Raw genomic sequence first — 22809 nt, 5'->3', positions numbered from 1 at the left:
CCTCCACCCTACCACCATGGTAAATTAAATCACTAGTGATGGGGAATCTGTAACATGCAGAAAGCAAGAACTGGTGCTTAAATGGAAAACAGAGATCCTCATTAACTTAGATAGCTTTTACAAATTTGCTTAAAATTTAGAAAAAGAGCCCCTATTCACAGATACATGAATCCTTTCAAAATGTAAACACATACAGTAGGGAGAGGCAAATAAACTGCACAACAATTTTACCAGGGTTTTACTTAAAACTACCTCCTTCATCATTTAGTTCTTAGCTGAGAGGCACGCTGGCATTCAGTCACAACACTTTGTCAGTGAGCAGTGAAACAAACACTGTGCAGGAGGAAGAGGAGCTTAGGAATAAGTCTGCCTTTGTTTCGCTAGCCAAAATACCAGGCAAGCCTCTGGAGTCACCTGTGGACAAGAAGAAATTGCAAAAATCTTCCCAGGAAGTTAAGGGAGTGCCTGGAATTTCAAAACTGTATATACTGACCAGGATGACAGGACAGAATAGAAACACATCCTGTGCCTTGTTTTTATAACATTTATTAACATTGCTATTGGCCTCTCTCCCTTTTGGAAAGGAGCTGGCTATCGTTTGAAGACTACCATGTTTCCAACAGACTCAGGAAAGTTCTGTATTGCCAGAAGCAATATTCTGCTTTTGCTGAGAGAGAAGAATAAAACATGAGCTTTTACATGTAAGATTCCCCTTGTCCACACCTTGGCTTGCCCTTTGTTTCCTGAACGCCCACAACTGGAGAAGCAGAAATAGAGAAAATAGCACAGCATCTTAGAACCAACATCAGAAAGATAACAGACAGCAACACAAGCTTCTCACTACCTGGGGAAGAGACACTCAGAGGCAGGACTTAAAAGTGCCTCTTCTCATGAGGCACACCAAGGAAGAGCTCTTATGAATTACTAAAAGAAGCCACATAGCTCTTTTCAGCACTTCCCTACAGCAAATCAGGGAAATCCACAGGCTAATACAAATACATTGACTCATGAGGTGATGATAAATCAATCTTTGCCATTACAAACACACAAAGAGCTCATGCTGAAAACTGCAGCATGCTAATAGAGTTACAGGGAATTAGTTTAACAGCTGTGACTTTTGAAAGAAGGAAGATACAGCTGTTTCTGAGTTTTTACTGCTTCCTTTTGGCTGGTTTAGCAGGACTGCAGTTCCTGAGGTGTTTGCCTGCCCTCTCTGATTATCATCCAGAATCCGAGCACAGGAAGCATCCACATCATCTCAGCACAGCCACATCTCCCCAGCTCATGAAATTACATGATACATTAAAGGCTGAGGTTTACAATACTGTATATAACTGCCTTGACTTTGACAACTACCCATGCAAGGCACTTAGGCACCATCATGAAACATGAATTGATGCAACAACACAGCACTGCTAGGCCACCTAGCTTTAATGATGTGCCATGACATCAACCATATCTGCTGGGTCAGCTGAAATAAATCCGGGGTTCTAACTGCCTTGCAAGCACAGACCTGGCAGGAGTATTCCACGGGAGTTTCCCTCCAAAATGTAGATGGCTTTCTCAGCCTTCTCGTGTTGACCGCATTACAGCTGTACTTACTTCATTCCTTAATTGTTTCCTCTTTAGCACTCTGTGGCAAAACAATCAATCCTAAAGAATGAGTACTAGGGAAGCAAGTAGCTCTGTGCAACCTGATTTTCAAAATGTAACCTGCTGGACTGCTTCTGTACACAAGTCAGCAAGTTCACTTCAATTAGCAGCATAAGCCCACCAACACTGCAATAGTGAAGAGAAGCACAGTCTGTCATTATCACCCTAGGTCACCAAACCCACTTTCTCAATTGTCTTACAACTTAGTTGGCATCAAGTATATAGTCTTCTCTATGTAGGCTTTTGCTCCTCCTTCTGTATAATGTGCTAATAGCTCTGTCGTAGCAGGAGAATACTTATTTCTTAGGTGGCTTATGCTTGAAGATATGTGAGCTAAGGGACTGTGACTTTTAACAATACTATCTTCCAGAGGAGGCACAGTTGTATAGAATACTTAACATCATCTGGTGCAACTGAGGTTCAGACGGAATGCAAAGAGGCTGTGGAGATACACTTTTGTAAGCTGTACTGAATTCTGGATCAGAGAGAAGACTCTGCTAAAATATAAAATAGGCAGCTTGAATATGCATGCAATTTGTAATGCTTTCCAACCCTTGAGGCCCCTTGCAAGAAAGGAGAAGTTAACTCAGTGGGAAGGAGCAGGGAAGAAGGGGAGTTACACACAGTGTGCAATCACATTATCCTCCATAGAACTATGCTGTCAAAGTGTAATATGGCCCCCTAATTTCACCAAGTAAATTTAAGTCCATCCCTGCAGTAGCTGACCCTTTGCTCCCTGAACTGAACACTGGCAGCCCTTTGCATCCCACTGCACAGGCTGCGTGGACCCACAGTACTGTTGCAGTGACAAAAAAATCCTAATACAAACTACTCCTTTGACAGAAAGCAAGGCTGCAATCTCTGAAGTACCTGTTTGAAGACATTTTGAAAATCTCTTCTGTAATACAAACTTCAGGTAGCAACATTAGCAGCTAAGGCAGAAGGAGGACAGGGCAGTAAGACCAACCTAACATCACCGAGTTGGACTGCAGAGACTATAAACCAGAGGGAGCCATTCCAGGATGAAAGAACACGGATGAACAAGAAGCTGCTAGCAGATACAACAGTGTAAAAACCAAACCAAACAAACAAAAAACCCCAACAAAATCAAACAAAACATTAGTCCAGCTTTCATTCCTAACACACAAAGCATATTTGGGGTCAGGATGTTTACAGAAGTTAAAGCTGTAAGTTCCTATGACTTGACAGTATTTTGCAAGATGGAGAGTGACTGACCCCACCAGTCAACACGCACGACTGCATTGATGATGTCCACCAAAGCACCAGCAGGGAGCAGTGGAAAGCAATGAGTTTGACAAACTGAGGTAAAATCCAAATTGTTCTTGCTCTGTTTAGACTTCTTACTCCCCTTTTGTTGTTCTTTGCAGTTGCCTATTCTAAAGTTAAAGGCTGTAACAGTGTAACATGGTTTGAATCAAAGAGGAAAACTCTAATGGAATTGTAAAAGGATCCTGTATTTGTTTTACTATTCTCCCTTTTCTGTAGCCAAAGAATCAAGAAACCAACAAAAAACTAAGCTGTGTTCAGACTAAACAAAAGGGTACTATGCAGTCCAAATTCATTAGGGGAAATGCATAATTCCTCTACAGTTTGAACTTCAGTTATCTCCCTATTACAGTTTCTTCCTCTCTTCTGGCTAAGTTGTATACGAAACATTATTCTCAATACAACTTTTCTGAAGATTGTGGGATAAATAATTTCCTTCACTCTTCATTGATGGCTCAAAGACTCTCCTCTTACATGAACTCTCCTGTACCTTTAATTAGGCAGATTTTCCACAAGACGACAAAGAGAAGTTGGTATCCAACTTCAACTGAAAAGCAACAGGAATTGAGCATTAACTTCCCTGTGCTTCAGAACAACTTGGAGATGTGCTGAGCTGTGCTGGCCTGCTTCAAACTGCTCAACTACAGCACGAAGGGGAACCTCAGGGCCATTTTCTGAAATCCTTTTTGAGGCTCTCATATGGGGAATAAGAGGCAACTTTAAATGAAGGGCCATAGCTGCTGTGTTACATGATAGGGGTGGCTGTTGTAAGCTGCCCTTTTACCCTGAATTCCACAGGGCAGTAATATTTTGCTGGTAATGTAGCAAGCCATAGTGCACACATTTTGGATACTAAAAGTCATTTCTAAATTGGCAGGGACCAAAGAGAGTTTCTCAGATCAGGGAAACCTGAGCTGGGATTCCCTTTGATCTAGTGTAGTTTAGGCCCTGAGTGATACAAATGTATCAGAATTAGAAAACAGACTAAAAAGTAGCTGACTAAGACTAAGTGCTGCTCCTATTATATGGTATTGACATGTGAAGGATTTCAACAATGCTTTTTTCCAATATGGATACCAAACACTGGTTAATAAACCAATTTCCTACAAGTGCTCCCTTAATCACTTTGAAAACATACAGTAACAAGATGCGCCTTGGAGTTATTACATAAACTTAAGAATGTATTTTGCCAGAGATTTTCTGTTTCAAAACTCTAAATGAAGTCTACTTGGCTATTATGCTGTAATATAAACCAGGGCCATGAGGAAGGAAAGTTCTCATCTTATTTACATTACTGTAAAGCTAGAGTAACTCAATTAAAGTCAATAGCTTTGAACTTCCTTAAACAAGACAAAACCTATAAGGGATTACAAGGTTGTTTTAAGCATGCCCAGTTGAAAAAAAAAAAAGTCTTATCAGGTTTTACTTACATGGCCTGCAGGAATCCAAGTTATACTGCCTCACTCTGCTGCTACTAGATTGGTTTTGGGTGCAATTTAGCATAGCTCTATGTAGTATTTTAAATGCAGATCTCTAATTTCTCCCCATGATCTGCCTTCACTCCCTCCTTCCCACACAAAAAAAGCGCTAATATTAACTGCAAAGCCATAGACAGCTTTGCATTATAAATAGGTAAAGTCTTGAAGACACTCAGCAAATGTAGGAAGCTTTCACACACTTATCCACATTTAGAATGAAGGCAGCAGGCTGATAAACTGATTTCTTGTATATCATACTCATAGAATGTGAATCAAATTACTCTTAGGACTGTAACTTGGGTTTGACTAAAGCAAATATTTCTGAAAGACATCAGGCCTAAGATGAAAGCCTTAGAGAGGGACTCAGTCACCCCCCTCATGACTTCATTCTTGCCTTAGAATTGCCCTTGCTCTAAAGAAATTTTGATCACAAGTTTGTTTATATTCAGTTAATCATGTTCTTCCCTGCTAGATTAAAGAGCCTGCAGAGTCTTTGTCCCTATGGAGATACTCTGATTATATAAAATCATCTTTTGACCTTTTTATTTTTGTTTCTTTTTAATACCCTAAGGAAGGCTGAGCTCCTTAAGACTCTCACTGTTAAGCTTTTCCAGTCATTGACACTTTGGAAAGGCTGTTCTCTGCGTTTGGTCCTATATTTTAATGTTGATGCATAAAGATGCATATTATATGCCTGTATCATCTCTCTGCTGCCACAGAGAAACAGGAATATTCACCCCCTTACACCAAAACTGCTGCATGTGCCTTCTCTGTTTGATTAAAATACATAGGACAATACATGGGCCCAGCTGACCTGGGGGTACAGCTTGCTGTTTGCTTGGCCTGCCCCCTGCATTCAGCATAACCTTTGTTGGCGATACATTAAAAATTTACCTTGGATAATTGGATGTGTTTTTTCAAAATCTAAAAAAGGCCCAGGAGGATGAAAAGCTGAGCATTGTAAAGGAGCAGAAAGAGGGACGGTACAGAGGGAACCAGTCTATGTTTAAATACAGAACCTGTTCTGTCATCATTATAGCAAAGATGGAGAAGAGGCTGCAAAAATGAAGCTTGCCTCACAAATAAGGAGACTGGCATTAAGGTATTAAAACTGACATGACCAATACTAAGAAAAATCAAATAGCCAGGTCACTAGCTTTTCTGTTCAACAACAACTTCTCAGTAAATTTGGGCCAGGGAGATACAGGATAAGCACTGTCATAAATACAGTATTTTGTTAGTTGTTAAGATTGGAAATTAATTAAAGATACGATTAATCAAACAGGTAAAATATCCCTTCATGTTGGAAAAGAGCTTTCAGTCTCCAGTGCCAAAGTCAAAAGTTAGGTCACCTATAAAAATTCAGATATACATGGAATCATAGAATTGTTAAGTTGGAAAAGACCTCCAAGGTGATCAAGTCCAACCATCAACCTAGCATCACCACCATGTCCACCACTAAACCATGTCTTCGAGTTCCATATTCACATGGTTTTTGAACACTTCCAGGGATGGCAACTCCAACACTTCCCTAGGTAGTCCATTCCAATGCTTTACAACCATTTCTGTGAGAAAGTTTTTTCCCTATCTAACCTAAATCTCCCCTGACACAACTTGAGGCCATTTCCTCTCATCCTGTCACTTGTTAGTCAGGAGAAGAGACTAACTCACATCTCTCTACAACCTCCTTTCAGGGAGTTGTAAGGTCTCCCCTCAGCCTCCTTTTTTCCAGGTTAAACAACCCTCAGCTGCCCCTCATATGACTTACTCTTCAGACCCTTCACCAGTTTCACTGCCTTTCTCTGGACATGCTCCAGCACTTCAATGTCATTCCTGTCATAAGGGGCCCAAAATTGGACACAGGACTATTGGTGCAGCATCAGCAGTGCTGAGTACAGGAGTACAATCACTTCCCTGGTCCTGCTGGCCACACCATTATCATATACAGGCCAGGATGCCATTGGCCTTCTCGGCCACCTGGGCACAGACTGGATCATGTTCAGCTGCTGTTGACCAGCACCTCCAGGTTCTTTTCCACGAAGCAGCTTTCCAGCCACTCTTCCCCAAGCCTGTAGCACTGCTTGGGGTTGTTGTGACCCAGCTGCAAGATCTGGAACTTCACCTCACTGAACCTCATACAACTGGCCTCAGCCAATCGATCCAATCTATCCAGACCCCTCTGCAGAGCCTTCCTACCCACCAGCAGCTCAACACTCCCACTCAGCATGGTGTCATCTGTGAACTTGCTGGGGGAGGACTTGATCCCCTCATCCAGGTTGTTGATGAAGATATTAAACAGGGTTTAATTCTTTAACTAATATTTATCCAATACTGAGCCCTGGGGCTCACCACTTGTAACTGGCTACCAACCACTCTGGGCCTTGCCATCCAGCCAGTTTTCACCCAGCAGAGTACACCAGAAACCAATTCCTGAAGAGAGGAGGTCATGGTATTCCTCCCCTTGGGACTCTTGCAAAGCAGGATTTACTGCAGAAAGACAGCTTCCCAACTCTGCAAACCCATATGAAATGAAATACATACTGATTAAATTTTTATAAAAGTACCAAAAAATCCTTGAAATTACTTTACAAAAAAGGTCCCATCATGGCATGTTGGGTTGAAAAGATGTGGTTTGGGGAGTACACGCTTAGTCTAGCTGATGCACATGGAAAATTACACCAGAGCAGTTACCTGAATTTAATCATAGTGGTGGCCAGGCAGAGTGTTTGGGTAGTAGTCTTTCGTCTTACCAAGGACAGCCTGCTAAAAGATTTAATTTTCCCCTTACAACTGGGCTGCCAACATTGGAGTGGAAAATAAATCAACATGACGACCATGTGAAGACCTGGGCAGTGAAAAATTCCACCAGAAAGGCCTCCATTGAAAGCTGAGAATTACACAAAGCCTAAGGAACATTAGGAAGCAAGCCTGCTTGGTTTTAAGAAGTGCAGGGCAGGCATACATCTCTGGTATCTACAACATTGGTTTATATTAAGCTTTATTTTAAGAGTGATGATTACATTGGCTATGTTTCAGTCCCAGTACCAAAGATGCCAAATAAATATCAAATACTCTTCAGGGCTTTGCACCACCCCTACCCACTGCATTTGAACCATGCAAATGAGACAGAATTGACATTGGAATGCTTAAGTCTGGGAGAGAACGATGCATTTCCCATCCTTGGGGCATTTTTCATCCTGTTTATATGAATAAAGACATGCTAGGCATATACTGCTAATTAGATGGGTTACAGAATATTCAGCATGCAGGCACTCAGTCACTGGCCTGATCTGTATGGTCCAAATGCAAAGTTAAAACCATATGAGTTCATAAGCAATCCACACTGAAGCCAAGGGACACAGAAGTGTCACCCAGGACCTTAAGTAGTTAAGGATGGCATTGATTCCTTTTCCATTATGAAAGAGGAAAGCAGGGGATCAGCATTACTCTCAACATGTTGGAGCAATACCCATGGAAATAACATTTGCACAGAGCCATGTCCATCTCTAGATCTCTATGAACATAAGCACGTTAGTCATTGTGGCACCCTTAGCATGCCACACTAATATGGACTCCTTTTATAGTCAGGTGAATCCAGAACCAAAGAAGCCCTGCCTAGCCAGTACAGCACTTCTTAAATCCATCACAGTTCATTCCCAATGGCCTCAGCTGCAGCTGCTGAGCTCAGGGGATCTGGTGCTATCAAGCAGGAGGGGGAGACACAGCCTCAGCTTTCCTTCAGTTCCCCAGAAACAGAGTTGTGCCCAGCTCTTGCAACAGGCCTGACCTGTTGCTCCTTCCAAAAAGGGTGGACAGACAGCTGGTCAGAGGGGAGGGCCATGAAAAACAGCTGCTCTTGTCACAGGCGGCTGCAGCCTCGCAGCAGAACCACAGCATTGGTACTGCCAAGAATTCAGTTCACATTCTTCACTCCCTGTGGTAGCCACTAGGCCACACGGTCTCCTTCCATTTGCATTTTATTAGGTCTTTTCATGCACCAAAGGACAAAAGAACTAGCCACTTCCTCCCACTGAGCTCTCATTTCACACTTCAAATGGGCTGTACTAACCTTTATGGTGTACCAGCTGCCAGGAGGAGGGGCAGGAGGAGGCAGGCAGTGCTAGGATGACAGGACAAAGCAGCGTCTGAAGATGCAGCCTCAGATCCTCTCCCAGAGAAATCCAAATCAGTCAAAACAACACCTTTCCCTCCTGCCCCCACCTCAGGGATACTCAGAGCCCTGCAACCACCTGGGTGGCATTCTGCCAGAGTGCTTTCTGGACTCACCTCCCACCCCCAGAAGGTGCTGCTGAGTTAATAGCCTGAACCATGTCCGTAGTCAGAGCATCAAGTAAGCTGGTGATGAATTCAACTTTCTTCCCTTCTGGGCAGCCTGCAAAAAGAAAAGAGGAGGTTTAATGCAAGAACACACAGGCTTTGCCTCCTACCCCACTTCAGCAAGGATCAGCCAGAACATCCTTTGTTTTTAAGATGGCAGCCATTAACACACTCCCTAAGGGAAGGCAGAAGAATCCCTCAGTGGGTTTCTCTGCGTGGCAATTTGTCCTGTGGCTTTTGCCCAGGCACATGCAGGGTCATCAACAATATCTGGCAGGAAGACTGTGTGGTTAGCTTTATGGTCTTGCCCAGTTCTCTACCAGTAAAACATCCCAGTGAAACCACAGGGATGTGCTGGAAGCGCCTGGCAGACAGAAGTTCCCATGGTGACACTTGCAGAGAAGTTTACAAAACAACTTATTACCTCCCGGGTCATCTTCTGGTGCAAACATGGCTGTTCTGAGGTCCTCACTGACATGTAAAAGTATGTTAAAAGTACTTTGAGCATACATGCTTACAGTATCACAGAGCACGGTCTGCTGCTTGCACTCTCCTCTTCAGGCAAGAGAGCATTGCCTACTGGCACCTACCACTACAATTCAGTTCTTTGCATGGTCACACTCATAGGAAATACATCAGTCTGAATATGTGATAGTCACCCCCAGTCACTTCTGGCTTAAGCAGGACAAAGGAGGTTGAAGATCTGCTTGGTAACCATTTCCATTACTTAGTGCTGAGGGCACTTATTTCCCCATCATCATAACCACAGACTGACAGAGCCTCCTGTCCTAAACAGTGCCAGCCTGTTATGAAAAAACTCTCCACCTCTTTACCTTTAAAAGGCAATCTCTGCTGTTTCCTTGCTTCTTAAAGCATCCTTCGTTTATTACCACATGAATACTGTAACAGTTGCTCTAGCCTACCACAGCATGCTTAACTTCAATCCACCATCTTCAAAACTTCTGTCCAAAACCCATCACTCTCCTATTGTATTGTTTTCTCTTGTGATAGAGAAGCCATCACTACATCCCTCACCTCTTTCCTCAAACCACCATGCACCACATCGATTATTCAGCTAGTTAAGACAGCAGGCATCAGAATACTGCCTCCCCATATCCACATATAGCAGTGTTGACACTTTTTGCTTTTCTTGAGCAAGCAGAGAAGCACATGTACCCCAAACAGAGCACCAGAAACTTATTGTAATCCCTGGACGACAGCTGAAAGTAGCTTGTAAATTGATCTGACAAAACTTTGCAGTGTTGCAGGCTCTGTCCTCTGCAACAGCTAACCAACAGTCCCTTGCCTGTCTCCATATTACATACATTATAGACACGCACACTCCTCAGCACTCGTTTGGCATGTGGTCCAGAAAATGTCAGCATTCTAATGGGTAAGCTGCTATTAGAGCCAGAGTAGACCACTCACTTAAAGGAGCTTTTTGTTGAGGTAATGAAAAGGATGAAAAACTACTTGCTAGAAGTAATCTCCTTAGGGTCACAGCATCTCGCTGTCTGCAGGAATTAACAGCTTGCCATTTGCTACGTAAAAACAGCATTTTCTTTCCTTCTTTCTTTTTTTCTTCTGGCCACAGTCATGACAGTTTGTGAAGAGTGTATGTGTAGGTGTCCAAAGATCTGAACTTATGTCTCCTTCACCTTGGCGTCTGCAGGGTCTCTTCACACAGGCCAAGGAGCACACTGCCTGCAGCACTGAGTGTCTAAAGAATAGGCAAACCTCTACAAGAAGAATAAAGTAAGGGGTCCCCTGACCGAACTGCATGCAAATGGAACAATCAACCTCAAATTAAATGAGCAATTTTTTTTAAAATTCAGTCCTGCTAATAAATAAGGCCAGAAAAAAACCCAAACACAACATTCTCTCACCTTCTTGCAGCTGTGGCTCACCAGTGAATTTTTGCAGACAAGAGCAATTAATCAAACCTCAAGACTGAGTAAAAAGATCATGCAGCACAGCATCTCTCAGGCAGACAAACCAGGATAAGATCCTCCATCTCCCCGTCCCACCACAGACAGGAGTATTTTCGGTGATAGGAATCATCATAGACTCATAGAATGGTTAGGGTTGGAAGGGACCTCAAAGATCATCTAGTTACAACCCCCATGGATGGGCAGGGATGCCATTCACTAGAGCAGCTTGCTTAAGGCCCCATCCACCCTGGCCTTGAACACTTCCAGGGCTGAAACATCTAAAACTTCTCTGGGTAACAATCATGCCAAGCAATGCAGCCAAACACAGAGCTTAGAGTTTACTCAGGCACAGAAAAGTGGCTTGAGCTGAGAGGACAATTCTACTGGAGTCTGATACTGTGACCAGACCATTAAGCTACAGAACACCCTGTGTCCTCTTCTGCATCAAGCAGTTCCTGTCACCTTGTCTGGCTTCAGCAGAGAAGGGAAGGCAGAAGGAAAATTAAACCATGCCATCTTCCTGAGATGAGTAGTAAGAGTTTCAAAGAAAAAGCCCAAGAGCAAAGGACTTTCACACAGGAGTTCAGTAGAGGCAGGAGTAAAGTGCAGGAAAGCAATGGGAGAAGGATATGGGGAATCAAGAAAGTAAGGTTATTCTATTTTAGTGTGATTTCCTAAGGAAATGAGCCTTAATGTAATCATTTATCTGGTCTCCCTCCCCCTATCCTCCAATGTAATACTTGAACCAATTGGTCAATTCCCTTTGAATGTGAGAGGGAGGCAGACAGAAATTTCTTTATGACTTGTGAAAATCAGGAGCTGCACAGGAGAGATTTCTGCTGAGGACAGAGTTGCTAAGCAGAAAGCTCTGGGGTCTAAGGTCAAGAGCCAGCAGGAAGAGACTTGGGAGACACAGAAGGCAGATCTGGTACAAATCTCTCTTCCTTTGCTAACCTGCTCAGGAACAACTCACTTTATGCAAGCCACAGAGAGGACCAGCAGAAAGTGAAGCTGATCCAGAGCTAACAGCTCCTTCTGCAGAGTTACTGGTCTCCTCCACTCCCTCACAGCAGATAGGGACACGCTGTAACTTCTGTTTTCAAGCAGTCCCCACTCAGGGAGCAATGGTTGACCCATCAGTGAGGGCCCTCTCACTCTGCTGATTAGAAAGGCAGCTGGAAGGAAAAACTAGAGCACAGACAGGTGGGATAGCATTTCTAAGAGCTGCACAGACACCTATGCCCAGCATATGGTCCCAGCAGAAAGAAGGTGGCCAAACAGTAAATTGTGGCTTGTCAGGGAAAAGCAGAATATAAAACAAGCAGCAATGGGAAATAAAGCACATCCCAGGCAGAAAAAGAGGGATAAGAGCATAGTGAGAAGCCATCATTAGTTAAGGGACCTTATTATACCAGGAATGCTGTCCTGCCTCTGTCCATGCAGTGTCAGTGAGCAAACTCAGTCCACTAACAATTGCCAGTGGTGTCCTCTTTTGTGACTCAAGGGGCATGAGGCTGCTGAAAAACCCTGCTAATGGCACAGATCCTGTCCTGGTCAGATTTTAAAGAACATTCAATGCTGAGATCATTGTTCCCCCAGGGGATCTCCTGAAAATTCTGATCCCAGACATGTTTTCAAAGGGCAGACAGGCAATAAACAGGTCCCCCAGGGCACTCCCAGCCTTTTCCAGTTCACTGCTGAAACTGGAGGTAAAACAACATAGAATAAACCCCATGGTAAAGCATGCATTGTGAGAAAAATCCTCTATCTTCTCAACAATATTCTTGGCCTCTTCAGAGTCCCAAAGTGAGATAAGGTAAGAAGGCAGAGACGGGATCTTGTTTCTCCGACCTGGAAGTTCTCTGTCCTTGAATGGATCGTCAACCTCTGTGCTCTTCGATCTGGCATCACTTTCACACACTGGAGTCTCATAGCTGAAAAAGAAGAGCAGAAGCTGAACTATGTGGCACAGCTTTAGTGTCATCACATGGTCACCAATGGGTTGTGCCTTATCTGCTCACTGGAGGGAAAACCAATAAGCCTGCAGAAGAAATACCATTCTCAAGCATCTGCTTGTTTATAGACAGTCAGCAACAGCAGCAGAAGTGAAAAGAGAAGAACGTACTTTGAAGTCCAGTACCAGCTACCAACCAAAACCCACAAAGAACACAACACCCTCTTCTGATTCTTGTGGGCATAGGCTGGTATTTTCTTCAAAGCTGTCCAGCTCTGCAGAATCACTGTATCTAGCAAGTTTAGGTCCCAGCTCCTACTGGCCTGTTTTTACAGCTTGCAAGACCCACAATTTTTTCCCAAACCCCAAGAGAGAAAAGATTATCTGGGTAGTTTTAAGATACAGATCAACTGAAAAAAAATCTACTGCTTGCTTAAAATCTATCAGTGCACAATCAAGCAGTCTTCTAAAACTGTAGTGGTCAGGATTCAAGTGGCTACAGCATGGAATTATAAACTGGATGATAATGCAAAAAGCCACTTGTCTTTTCACTGCTCATATCCATAATCTGTACGCTTGAGCAAAGCCCCAGTTCCTGATACCACCGAAAAGCTGCAAGCCACAAAGCAGAAAAGGTTATTTTGCATGAACACTTAATGCAGAGAAAAGTAAGGACAGTAGTATCTATCCACCAACTCCTATGGAGAGGGAGTTGCATTGTAACATTCAACAGGGAACATCACATATGGCATTGCTAGCTCTAAGGAAGGCAGTGCAGAGCTGACTACTCTAGAGCGAGGAACTGATTTTATATTGAAATAGGGTTTTTTATATCTTATCTTGTCCAGCTAGGCACCTTACCAGGCCTGCCTATAGCTCTTACCGAGTGGAAGTACCAGGCAAGGGACGTCCTGTGTCCACCAGGACACACCAGCAGTACCCAGTAGACTGGTGGCATTGCACCGGTTTGTAGAGTCCTCCAGGAGCACACTCAGGGATGACGATACCCTCGCGGGGGTTCTGCCTGGCCTCCTCCAGGGCGCTCTGCCTTTCTTGGTCACAGGAGTGAACTTTCTCTGGAAGACAGAGGGGCGGTTGGAGGGAGTAGAAAAGAAACCAAATCAAGATCACTTTCCTCAGCTAAGCAGGATCTGGGTATCCTGCACATCAGGAGCCCTTTTTGTCTGTTTCCTTCTCATCAAACACCAGTATGTCTACATCCCCAGGAACTTAGGGCCTTCTGGGTTGAGAGCTTTCTCCTACATTTAGCTGTGACACAAGATTATGGATTATAGACATTGACTGCTGAGTGTCCAGCATGTCAGAAACCTCAGGAAAAACTTCCTGGTCACTTGGATTTTGGAACTGAACTATCCAATAACAATAATTTACTATCACTGCAGCCATGAGGTAAGCATTTCCCAGAAGATGATCCCAAGCGGAGCAGGTTATGTTTTAGTACCTCCTTCTCCAGTGCAGACAGCACCTGCACACAGCTCAACAGGGAACAGAATGGGATAGTCCCTTCTACCCACACTGCCATCACCTCTCCAGCCTGGAAACAAAAGGGCACCCCACAATGCTTCCTACTGAGGGGTAGGTAAGACGCTGTCCCTTAACAACCTATTACACAGAAAGGGCTGTTTCTAAAGACATCATCAAACCCAAAACAGAGTACAGAGGTGGCATAAACCAAAGAACAGAAAAAGCCCAAAGTGGCTTCTGCAGGCAGTCTGGCACATAAGGTCCTAAGGTCACCTCTTCAACTGTAGAGCAGTGACAGATGCATGAAGAGCACCAGGCTGCTGACTCTTACATGGACCAGCCACTTAAGGCAAAAGAGAAGCACAGAATATCTGCAGGATGTTAAGACCTATTTGGCTCAACAGCCAGAAGTTCTCAATCGTCATCACAGGTTCATCCCAAATCTGTAGATGTTTGCACCATCAGCCAGCAGAAATGGCATGACCTCAGCATCCTGCTCCCAGGTCTGGCTCAGCACACAACTAACATACACTCAGTTTCCTTCTATTTTGCCTGCCTGTCTGTACACTATCAGTTGTATCTTATATTTTGGTGGTGAATTACAGCATAGAGAGTAGTATTTGGGGAACAGATGAGGTGCCAATTTACAGCTAGAATTCCACAGCTTGGCAGCAGCAGGTACAACACAAAACCCCAGCAGGTCTGCTCAGCATCACCTGAGTACAGCATTCTTGGGTACCAAAAGCACTTTTACTGGTTGAAATTGAACTGCAGAGCTGAAAGAACCTCAGAAACCCAAAATAGTCTCAACTCTCCTCAGCATTTTACATCACTGTTGAGGCTGGGAATGTGAAGGGCTCCTGAACTTTGCCACACACAAACCCATACAATCAAAACACAGAATAAAAACTTTTAAGTGTCGGCAAGTCTGACTTAAGCAGAGAAAAACTTGAGCAGGAAGGGATAAAGTCAACAAAAACTGAAAGGGAGCTCAAGCCTCAGCTGATATTTAAGCTGACTTCACTTTGCTGACAGATTTCACATCTGAAAAAAAAAAGCCCCGCAACTGTTCTCAAGCTGTATGTGGACAGAGAAGTCATTGAGTGAAAGGCTTGCAGGCTCTCTAACAAACCACTTACATCAAAGAGGCCCTCTCTTACCCACAGTCTGCCAACAGCAATTCACACCCTGGCCATCAGGTGAGGCAAATCATTCATGCAGCTTGGGGAAGCAAAACAACAGGGGCAAAATGCCCTATCATCTTTATATTATAAGCAAAAGAAAAAAACTTCTGCTAAAAAGAACTACAATCCAGGAATTTTTCTATCTAAATCACCAAAGCTTCCTGAGTGCACAAAGTCAAACCAAGATTTCTCAAGGCCTTTGACTCTTGCAAAATTAGCAGTACAACTACTCTGAAAAAAAAAGTGACTTTTCTTTGTTTATCAGAACAGAAAAATATGCCACTTCTGGTGAAATCAAGAAAAAAAGAAGAAGAAATTTCTTTAAAGAGTTAGTATCTTATTTTACATATATTTGTGGTTAGGTATGCCAATTACACTGAATAAATGTACATACTTACACACACATTTGTGCTAAGCCATAAAAAATTCTCTGCACATATTAACAGAAATTTGTGGAAATTGAATAGTCATGACATTTACTACCAGAATACATAACTAACTGGTAGCTGTTTCTGTTTGAAGGGTGTTTAAAGACTGAGTGAAAAAAAATCTTATAGGCTTTGTTCAGTTGATATCAAATAGATATCATAATGCAAACTCTGCCATTGTCACCAGAATTCTGTCATTAGCAATGGCAGCAGCACAATTGAAATAGCAGGGAGATCACACTTTTCTCATTTCTAGTATACATCTAGAAGCAGCTTCCATGAAAGTTCCTCCCTGCATTACACATTTGTACTTCATCTCTTTTACTGAAGAGTTCCAGCTAACATAGTTCTTCTCTGAACCCCTTCCAGATCCACCATACCTTCCCTAAGCTAGAGTGAGATCAGAATAGCAAACACATTGACTCTGACAACAGCCTTGTGGAAAGTTCCTTCAGTGACATCTGTCTAATAAGCAGAATGTACTAACTAGCACTAGCCCCTGGAGAAGCTTTTTCCTCCATGCTACCGCCCTAACAGCACTTAATTCCCTTAAAAAAATAAACATGAGTATTAACAGTTGGAGTATTCAAAAGCCAGCAAAATCAGCTGGGAAATCCATACCATCAGCTTCCCTTGTATAGGACTTGGCATGAACTGCATGCACTGTCACCCTGAAAGATGGTCTCGTGGGTAATGAAGGGACCATCAAATGCTGTCTAAGCTCCAGGACACTGAAGTCCGCCTGTTCCAGTCAAACTGCTTACTGGAAACTTTGCTGTTGTTGCCAAGGCCAGGTTCATGGAGAACAGTGAAAGCCTATGGCCAAGCTAGAAAATTTAATGCCAGGTATAAAATTAGTCTGCCATCTTAGAAAATAGCATGTATTTATTATACATGCAGGGTACTTAAAAGCCTATTCCCTGTTAATGGGAGTTGCAGGCACAGAAAGATAAAGAAAGGTTTTTCTTCTTTCCCTAAACTAAACATTTAGAGAAAGAACATTTAAGACAGCAAGTGGGACTGTCTTTCTTGAATAAAATATATTGTATCTATTTATTCCTTTCTTTTAAAGGCGCTGTCACATTCTGCTGTTTTCTGCCATCTCTGCTTTGACTTAAGACAACCATCAGCAAAGAAACCAAGTAACATTTGCCAACTTGCTATTGCTGGGGTGTAAAACCTTCATGAGACAGCAAATGTAGATTACAAAAAAATCCAATGACAGCAAAACCAAAAAAAAGAAAAAAAAAAAGAAAAAGTAGGGAATATATGCACACATACAAAGAAGAGAATCACTGGCAGAAATATCCATTTTACCTTAACTGCTCAGCTCTAAAATGCTGTTTATTCCTTCTTACTCTTGGCTGCTTCCAACACTCATTAAAACATATTTTTAAAGTAGTGCCTCTGAAGCCATGAGCTATTGCAGAAAAACAGGGCTTGGACATCTGCAGTTGCACATTATTTCTCCAACAATTTTCCCCTAGAAATGTCCTTCTGAGAAATACATGGTCAGATTAATAAAAAGGTCTCTCATTCCTTGTCCCTTAAGTACACACATTCAAACATATATCTAGTGTGTGCACAACAAAAATAAAAGTGATGGATGAGGCAAGGGACTCATCTGACTGTCTAATAAACTACGCAGTTATTAAAGAGATGGAGTGTTCGCTCTACCTTACAAAGCTGAGAAGAGAGGGTGTCTAGCAGCATCCAGCGAAAGGCTTGTGCTTAACAGTTCTCATGCTCAGCATACAGGGCTAGATGCAGCCAACATGCTGCTCCAGGGATGAGGCAGCCTCCTCCAGCTGCTCTCTTGACACATAACTCTCATTGCTATCGGAGCCAAAGGACCAAGCATCATTCGCCATGGCTGTGAGGATTGCTGTGGATGATTAGGGTGGGCCATAAGGAAGATCTGCCATACAACCACAGCAGATTATTTCTGGAGTACTGCTCTTCTGCACCTACACTTCTTTTTTGTTAAAAGAAGAGAGAGGCTGTGACACCAAAACCAGCTACCTTGGAAAGATCCCCACCCCCTTACGAGACAGGATTTCTTCCTACAAACTGAGCAAAAGAGCAGGTCTAACCTCCCTCTGTGCTTCTGCCCAGCTCCAATGAACCTATGTGAATAGCCTAACCCCAAAGCTATAGGCCATGCCAGGCAGGGCAGATTTCCTTCTCTTTCATTTCTTTTGACCAAAAATTCTGTCTGGACTAGAAAAACTTTTCCCATGGAGTTCCCACAAAAAAGCTTCAGTTTTAGTGAACAACCAGTCATCACAGGGAAAAGGTCTTTTACTGAAGGATTCTTGACCAATCCCCATTGTTAGTGCTGCAACAGGGACCTGACTTCAAAATACCATTTAAAAAAAAACCACCAGAACATATCTCCCCCAAATTTTTTTGTTCAATTCCCAAACTTCCCCTTAGTGAGTAATTAGTGCAGTACGGAACAAATGGCAAGAGCACGGATATGTAGTGCCAATTTCCGACTGACATCCTGTGCCAACCCAAACATGTGGACTAAGTGTCTTTGTGCCTCAGTTTTCCTCTCAGTGAGAAAAAAGCATTTGCCTGTCTCCCAGGGGAGCTTAATTCAGACAAGGTTGATTTCTCATTTTTACTTAGCATCTTTACACAGCTGTGGCAGAGAACAGGAGCCTTGAATTGGTTATTTTATCATAGCATGTACACCAGCTTAAAGGTGCTTTTACACTATATAAGGAAGCTCTAGCCTGAACAAGATCCCAGTCCACTCCAGGAGAACAGGTGCTCATCCCAGTACAGAACAAACAAAAGCTGCAGGCAGAAAGCACAGCCTCATTCCACAAAGGAAGTTCAGCACAGGTTGTACCAGCAGCCCAAATCTGCATCCTTTCCACCTCAGAGGGGAAAGAGAAAAGCCTTGAGTATGCCCATGCACAAGTGCTAGCAAGACTAGCAAAGCAATACAGTGAAGAGGCACTAGCTGCCTGTCCCCTGAGCAAGGCTGTGGGTGGAGGAAGAGAAACAACTCCTTCTGTGTTTACTAGGAGCACAATAACAGCTGAGCAAATACGGCTCATGGGATAGCATAAATCTCTCCACACCTCTGTTAGTCATCGGTGCTGATACCCACTCCACCCTGTTCTGTCTGGAATCGTGGTCCCTCCAGAGTATTCTAGCTAATGCAAAGGTAGAAAGAAAAACAAACCTTGCAGGTGCTCTCACATTGTACCAGTTCAGCAGTCTTTGCTTTACCTTGCTATTCACTCAGTTTCATTTCTCAAGGCATAGGCTACAGAGGAAGCAGATGTTACTACACGTTCCAGTGCTGAACAAGTACAATGCAAAGGTTTTACACGTGGGTTATAATTTTGTAAAAATGCATTATTCCAAGTGGCTCATTAAACTTCAGCTATCCAGGAACACATCCTTCCCCTGCCATTTTCCTCCTGCTGGAGGAGATAAAGCTGCCTTGCATTCTCACCAGTGTTACATGATGAGAAACCTATTCAATATCTATCCTCTAGCCTGAAATAAGGACTGACTGAAGGAAACACTGTCTCAGGGCAAATGTAAAGCAAATTTAGCAAGGGACTTCCTGATGCTCAACTTGTGCTCACTTAGCAGAACCTGTGGGCATTGGGTGCTGCCCAGCTAAGAAAGAAGTTTGCTCCACAGAGTTTCCAATCCACACAGGAATAAAGATCCACACGCGTGCATCTTGAAACTTGTCATTTGAAAGCTACAGGTCCTTGCAATTCTAACTCAATTGCCTTGAAGGCAAGCCTTGGAATAATTCTAACATCCCATCCCTCAAGCAGTCAGTCACACAGTCCTAGCCCTCCTAGTGCTGTAGTCAGACTAGTTGAAGGATGGCAGAAAGAGAACAATGCATTTTTTACGGCTATAGTACATAATCCTAGGGAAAAAACTACAAATATTTTCATGTTCATACACAATGCATTAAACAGAGCTCTGATTAAATTCTAGTTCATTGCAGCATAAGTTGTGTCATTCCCACAGGCACAGAAGGAAAATGCAGACTGTATACAATTACTATGAGATAGTGGTCTAATACCACAGGTTAAGAAAAGTATGTTCTCCAAGACAAGAGGTATCTAAAGTTCTGAAACAGTTGTCCAGTTTTGAAAGCTATCATAAGACTTGTATCAAATTAAGTGACCGATTTGTCTAGTGGAACAGAGCATCCAATTTACAGACTGAACTTCAGGAAAGAATTCAGTGTCACCTTGGTAAATGGTTTTGAATCAGTGTGATCACAACTTACAAACACGAACTGTAACAACCACCAAGGAGAAATCCCAGTGCAGAGAGAGGTGAAACAGCAAGACCTGGAAAAAATTGGTCAGAAGCTTAGGAAGACAACAAAAAGAGACTGCAACTTTGTGACATTGCAAACAACAACAAAAAGAAGTCAAAACAGGTAAATCTAGCTATGGGATCTCGTGATAAGGGTTTCACATAGGAAAGGGGCGCTAAAGACTGGTGAGCTTTTAAATCAGTCTGTGTACAAGCTCTGGGCATTGTACTTTGAGGGAGAGGCAGACCATTTGGCAAAAGGGCAGGAGGGAGCAAAGGGAACAGGCAAAGGTCTAGGAAACGATCTATGAGAAAAGGCCAAAAGAATTCAATTTGTTTAGTCTAGGGATGACATTCAGTCTTCTGAGACATAAAAGCTGTTCTTTAAAAAAAATAAAAAGATACTCATAGATCATTCTTTTTTCCCCCCATGGGTAGTTCAAGTAGCACACAGCTCACTTGGAGAAAGGAGATTTAGGTTTGATATAAAAAAATCTTGGTGATTAACTGTTCACTAACTGGAAGAAGCAGTAGGATCTCTGTTGCCACATCAGGAACAGGTTACACATGTCAGAGCTGCTACTAACTTCATGTGGCCCTGGGTTAAAATGGTGAGAAAACCTACATGATCTCTTCATGTTTTTTCCACTCTCCTCACACAGGCCAACTTCTTAACTTCTTTGCTAACATGGACTAAAACCTTGAAGATATTTGATCTGGTTTAAGTTTCCAGATTTTGAGGTCTAATCCCACCTGGCTTCTATATTCCATATGACAGATGTAGCTGTGCAGTACCTTCACAATGAAAAGTTTCCTCAGTGTGAGGAGAGAAAGTTTGGCATCAAAATGCAGCCTCTGCAGTTCTTGGCATCAGGATGGTTCCTCAGCAGTAGAAAAGCTTTCAACCTCAGATACTGCCCTTGTCATTTTGAGACAAAATTACTCAGGAGTCTGTATTTTTTCTTTCCCAATACATCTTTTCCATTTCACGTCATTTCTAAGCACTGCTAGCTTGTGGCATACCTAGCTTTGAGATAAGCTACCTGTCTCTGAGCACATTTATTTTCCCTCTGCTCCTTTTCCACTGCACTCTTTCCACACTGAGAAATGCTGTTCAATAAAATGAGAAGCAATAGGTGTTTTCACTGCAGCCTTAGCATTACTGGGAAACTATTTTCACTTCCACACCTGTTTTTAATTGTGCTTGGAACAACTAGCACAGCAATTATTGGAGAACTTGCCTACCTCTGCTGGCTGAAGTATACAAGCACACTATTTTTACAGTATAGTAAGTGTGCAATTATAGGACATCAAATAGAAAGCTTTTGAAAACTGTCACAGTCAGGTAAGAAGCAGTTCAGACTGGTCTTCCAAACTACAGGAACGTTCTTTTTTCATGCTACTACTGGTGAGTAAAAGAAGGCAAGAGAGAGAGAGGTTTATAGTGTGATGGGCCTTTTCATGGAGTGACAGATCAACGTTTTTCTGGTAATATTTAGCACTTTACAAGGAGGCAGAGGGAATTGCCTCTGACAATTGATTCACTTCTGGCTATTTAGCTTGAGTCAGCTGTCTCTGGGCAGAATATTCAGGCTTTGGAAGTTCATGGAAACACAGAATTCAGACACAAGCCATGATGAAATCCTACTTTGTCAGTGTCATGAGATGGATATGGCCCTCTTCCATGCTGTGGATTAAAAGGTGAGGGAAGTACTACAAAGTGATACTACAGCTTAAGATAATGTTCCCAGTAGCATTTTTCTGAATTGCAGCCTTATACAGTCAATAGTCCCTCCATCTACAGGAGTCCATGCACTCTGAGGTCTGAGCTCCAGAGAGAAGCTGCAGCTTTGTGCTGTTAGAGCCTGTTCAGTGAACCTAAGGTGAGGTGGGAAACTGATGGCAACAGCAGGACCACAGACTTCCTTGCATTATAACTACTGAAACCAGAGAAATGCCATTCCATTCACCCAGAGTAAGGTCGGCCGCTTTAACACCTCTTTTTCCCTCCAGGGTTCCAGGACAATAAATGCTATCTTGCTTTTTAAACACATTCCTATCTCTTTGTTTGACTCTGGAGGTGGGTTCCCTGCCCATCCTTCTTTCCTCTTTAGAGACAACCCTTGGGATCTTCTACAAAGACATCTTTCCAGCCACTTACACAACATTTCCACAGCCTGAAAAGCACGCGCTTTACCCATCTCTGAACGGCAGCACAAAATGTACTCCCATGCTCCCACTGACCACTTCCTTATTGTGGTGGTCTGGCAACATGCAAAAATGAGATGACCACCAAGAGAAGGGGAACATGAGGGTTCCCCTTCCCTCCCCAAAATATACACAGAACTCTAGCAACACAGTTCATAGCTCTGATGACATCGGTTTGAAAGAGGACACAGTCAATATACAAAGATGCTGTAGTAAGGTGGCTGTTGACCTCTTTTTCCATGTTTCAAGTGAGAAGATGAAAGGAAACAGCCTCAAGTTGTGCCAGGGAAGGTTCAGATTGGATTACTAGAAAAAAATTTCTTCATCAAAAGGGTTGTCAAGCATTGGAACAGGCTGTCCTGTAAGTGGTTGAGTCACTATCCCTGGAGCATTTAAGATATATATAGCTGTGACAATTAGGGACATAGTTTAATGGTGCACTTGCAGTGCTGGGCTAATGGTCAGTCTTTATCTTAAGAGTCTTTTCCAACCTAGATGACTCTGACATTTTCCCATGCTGCTTCTCCACAAACCCTACTGATATTCCTGCAA

At 42.9% G+C, this 22809-nt stretch overlaps 1 protein-coding gene across 2 annotated transcripts in view; it reads right to left on the bottom strand.

The window, feature by feature from the left end:
- SMOC1 (SPARC related modular calcium binding 1) overlaps nt 1-22809 on the bottom strand; it is a 130483-nt gene that overhangs the window by 14260 nt on the left and 93414 nt on the right. For both annotated transcript variants that reach the window (XM_071558196.1, XM_071558197.1), the window contains exons 8-10: nt 13525-13717; nt 12539-12621; nt 8706-8811 (exon numbers count right to left, since the gene is read on the bottom strand). In XM_071558196.1, coding sequence (XP_071414297.1) covers nt 8706-8811; nt 12539-12621; nt 13525-13717 — 382 coding nt within the window. The remainder of the gene's footprint in view (nt 1-8705; nt 8812-12538; nt 12622-13524; nt 13718-22809) is intronic.

This window comes from Pithys albifrons, chromosome 6 (assembly GCF_047495875.1).
Source record: "Pithys albifrons albifrons isolate INPA30051 chromosome 6, PitAlb_v1, whole genome shotgun sequence".
NCBI lineage: Eukaryota > Metazoa > Chordata > Aves > Passeriformes > Thamnophilidae > Pithys > Pithys albifrons.
Note: the sequence above shows the minus strand (reverse complement) of the source record. Positions and strands in the feature narration are given on the sequence as shown.